At 35.9% G+C, this 4,386-nt stretch overlaps 1 protein-coding gene across 1 annotated transcript in view; it reads left to right on the top strand.

The window, feature by feature from the left end:
* Positions 1 to 4,386, top strand: part of PDE10A (phosphodiesterase 10A) — a 152,773-nt gene that overhangs the window by 3,034 nt on the left and 145,353 nt on the right. The window contains exon 2 of the mRNA XM_010839592.1: positions 3,353 to 3,481. Within this exon, the coding sequence (XP_010837894.1) occupies positions 3,353 to 3,481 (129 nt within the window). The remainder of the gene's footprint in view (positions 1 to 3,352; positions 3,482 to 4,386) is intronic.

Here is a 4,386-nt window from a genome sequence, read left to right on the forward strand (position 1 = left end):
GGGGGAGGGTGCTGGGCTCCTGCCATGCGGTTTCCACTGCTTTTGCAAAAAGAGTACAGACAGATAATAGAGATTTTATTTGCCAATTAAGATAGCAGAGTTAATATTTGAAAAATTGTGTTTTTTTTCCTATTTCTAGCAATACTTGTACTTCAGTACTTGTAATTAATTTAAAAGTATCCCTCTGAGAAAAACAATAGTCCTTCAGCCTCTGATTTGAAGGTGATTTTGTAATTTTAATGAATCTGAAAGTGGCAAGATTCCAGAATTAAAAAAAAAAAAATTCTTCAGCATGTAGATACCCATTTTTAGAATAACAGTTTGTCATAAAGACACGTTTACAGATACCATCTGAGGTAAACCTAAATGTGTATTGAGTCAGTGACATAATCAGAGAAGAACATTCCAAGAGACTTTAAAATGCAGTAGCTTGTACATTTCTCGTGAGATATCTGGGCTTCCCTGGTGGCTCAGTGGCAAAGCGTCCGCCTGCAATGCAGGAGATGCAAGAGACACAGGTTTGATCCCTGGGTTGAAAAGATCCCCTGGAGGAGGGCATGGAAACCCACTCAAGTACTCTTGCCTGGAGATTCCATGGACAGAGGAGCCTAGTGGGCTACAGTCCATGGGGTCGCAAAGAGTCAGACATGACTGAGCGACTGGGTTCAGAGTAGTAAAATGTTTAGTTTTTCACCTACAGGAGAATGCTACTGAACCAACTCATTGTAAAAACTGGTCAGTAAAGGGGAACACATTCAGCATGTATCCTGTCTTGTGGCAGTGAACTAGCCACACAGTTGATGAGGTGAAGTTTCTTTCCGTGTTATTTGTATTAGTCAGTGTTTTGGATTGTAACTACTCTAATAGATAGGGGAATCTCATTTTTGTTTAACTCACTAGTGACAGATGATCATCGTTTCATATTCTTATTTGCCATATCTGTATCTTCCTGTGACAAAGTGTCAGCTCTTTGACTCATTTATAATTGTGTTTTTTTTTCTTTTTGAGGTTTAAGCATTCTTTGTATATCTCAGATAGAGTTCCTTTATCTGATACGTAATTTGGCAAATAGGACTTGTGGCTTCCCTGGTGGCTCAGAGGATAAAGTGTCTGCCTGCAATGCAGGAGACCTGAGTTTGATCCCTGGGTTAGGAAGATCCCCTGGAGAAGGAAACGGCAACCCACTCCAGTATTTTTGCCTGGTGAGCCCCATGGACAGAGGAGCCTGGTGGGCTGCAGTCCACTGGGTCGCAAAAAGTCAGACACGACTGAGTGACTACACACACACACACACACACACACACAATATGCACTAAGATGAAATGAGGTGACAGTGAGTCAATTATGACTTTACGTTTTCAGCCTGGGTTTCTGGAAGAATGGAGAATAATAGTAACAGGAAAAAGAGTTAAAATCACTTTGGGAATAAGTGGGAAGGAGATGACTCACATAGTTTTGAGTCAAGATGGAGCTTGGGGTGATGGAAGAATTTCCAAACTAGAGATGAAAAATATACAAAAATTCTTGATTCAGATTTTGCTGTCATCATTGTAGATTATTGTGGAGAAAGCAGAGGTGAAGAGCAAATAGAAAGTTAGGAACCATATTATGTCACAAAAGTGATACAAGGAAGCTTTAAGAAGGAATCAAGTGTTGAATTTGCTCCACCATCATGGGCATGATCAGAGTGTGAACATTACTTTGTTTTCTTGAAGTCAGATCAGTTCTCAGATTACTTCTGTTCTGTGCCTTTTGTATCTGGAGACTCGAACTTGCTTTGTCAAGAGAGCTCTCTCTTACTTTAATGAGTCTCATATCTTTCAGTACCTTATAGAATTTCTCAAATTGGATTTTACATCCCTGAGGCTCTTTGCAGGGTGAACATGGACTGGGTCTTGTTTCTTTAATAATCTAATTCAACTACATAATTATGTATAAGAGATCTATATCATTTAAATCAAGTGCTTAGCTAATAATTGAATTGAATTAATTGAAATAAATCATTTGCTTTCTCAGTAATACCATTCTGTTGTGGAATCATGCAACTGTGACTTTAGTCCCCAGCAGAATTAATTAATACGTCTAAGTTCTGTGCCTTGTCTGGTGCTGCAGGCATGCAGCCTGTTCTCTGAAGTCATAATGGTATGCTTGGTTTTGTCTTTTCTGCATCTAAAAGTAAGAATTTCCATTGCCTTTCCCACCTAACCATCCCTAAAGATGGTAATTTATTGAATAATTCACAGAGTATTCAGTAGTACTCTGAATAATTATTTTAAATAATTAAAATCACTGAGTAATGACTACCGATAGCCTGTGATTTTGAGTGCTTTAGTGAAATGGCATACCAACCTGAAGCAACAGTTTGATAATGTATGATTTTATATTTTTTAAGTGAAGATCTGCGAAAGTTCTTTGAAAATTCTATGTCTGTTCAACAGTTATTATTAGACTTGGAAGATTATTTTTTTGAAATGGACTACATATATGAATATCAATGAAAAAATGTTGAGATTATTTTGGACTGAAGTCAGTTGTATTATTGGATTTAGTGGGCCTGAGAAAAAGGAGAATTTGTGCTGTAAACAGTAAAAGAGAAGAACTTATTCACTAACCATATTTTTAGCACCCGAAGTCTGTTAGTCCTTTACGCTCCTGTTTGATACTCTTACTAGAGCGTCACTTCTGTTAAGTGTTAAATGTGTGATAATCACGTAAAGTAGAAGTACTTTGTAGGCTTAACCGCAGGCGCTAGAATACAGCGCTGATTCAACTGCGACACTGAAGTTCATCGTTGGAAAACGGCTGTGTAACACGATGACATATCTATAGGTTAAAATTTCTGAAGTTTTTTCTTTTTTCTCTACTTTTTCAAAGTGGTGAAACGTAAATAACACAGAATTTGCTGTTTTAAGCATATCAAGTCTATAATCCAGTGGCATTAATGATACTCACGATGTGGGCCACCATCACCCCTATCTACTTCCCAAACCAGAAACTCTGTATCCGCAAAGTAGAGAATTCCTCCTTCGCCTTTTCCTCAGCTCCTGGAAGCCACTAATCTGCTTTGTCTCTATGAATTTACCCGGTCCAGAGGTTTCCCATAGGTGGAATCATATAATACTCGCCCTTTGTGTCTAGCTGATTTTATGTACCATACTGTTCTTAAGGCTTCTCCACGTTGTAACTGAACTTCATCCCTCCTTATGGTTGACTCATAGTCCACTGTGTGTGTGTATATCGTTAAAAATATTTATGTGCTACATCTATTTTCACAACATGTCGTTTTTCTATATCTTTGATGTAGACGAAGATGTCACATTGGTTAATTTTATTCTGTTCGATTCTTTTACAGATTTGACAGATGAAAAAGTGAAGGCCTATCTTTCTCTCCACCCTCAGGTTTTAGATGAATTTGTGTCTGAAAGCGTTAGTGCAGAGACTGTAGAAAAATGGCTGAAGCGGAAAAACAAGAAGTCAGAAGGTAAGACCTCATTCAGATTGAGTGTTGGATTTTTTTCTATCTCATAGTGACAAAAGAGGTGTTTGTCACTTAACAAAAAATGCTAAAAGTAAAATATAGACAAATATTAGTACATTAATTCTGTAAGAATTCTATTCTGCTTAAAAAGATAAAATAAGTTAGAATGAGAGGAAATAAATACAAAAGAATGATCTTTAAAAAAATGATCTTTAGTCAAAAAATTGAAAATTTATCTAGATATGACCACATTGAAAAATCTGGAAGTTAGTATTAGACTTGATTTTATGCAAGTATTATTATCGATGATAAAAACATTCCATATGTATTTCAAAAATATATTGTATTATTACATTATTACATTTTGCAAAATGTATTATTGAAACAATTTTTATATGTGTGCAGTAGGAAAAGTGAGTTGCATTAGATGTTTCATCTATACTCATAAACTTAGGATATGGTTATATTAATGAAAAACAGAAGGTGGACTCAAAAGAAAAACATGTGAAGTCAAATGAATTTCCCCCTGAGTTGAATCTATATTAATATATTGACTTTGGATATTGTAGTGTTTTAATTTTGGATTTAGATGAATTTATCTTTGGCTGATTATGACTTCTCATTTCTGTGAATGTTGTTTTCAGCGTAGAAATTAACGTTTGTACATAATTTTAATTTACGGAAAACTTTTATATAAGCAAACGTGTATACTACTTTTCTGGAAGTTTTTTAGTGTGACAGAAATGCTACACTTAAAGTTCAGAAGTGATCGTCATTTAAATATCACACTGTTAGAGCCATGCTACTGAGTATTGTGCTGGAGGCCAGCTTTCCTTACTCTACATAGGAAAGCTTCTGTAACTTGCTAACATAATTTTTACAAGACGAAAGAGGTTAATTTTTTAAAA

The sequence above is a fragment of the Bison bison genome, unplaced genomic scaffold, assembly GCF_000754665.1.
Source record: "Bison bison bison isolate TAMUID 2011002044 unplaced genomic scaffold, Bison_UMD1.0 scf7180017864122, whole genome shotgun sequence".
NCBI lineage: Eukaryota > Metazoa > Chordata > Mammalia > Artiodactyla > Bovidae > Bison > Bison bison.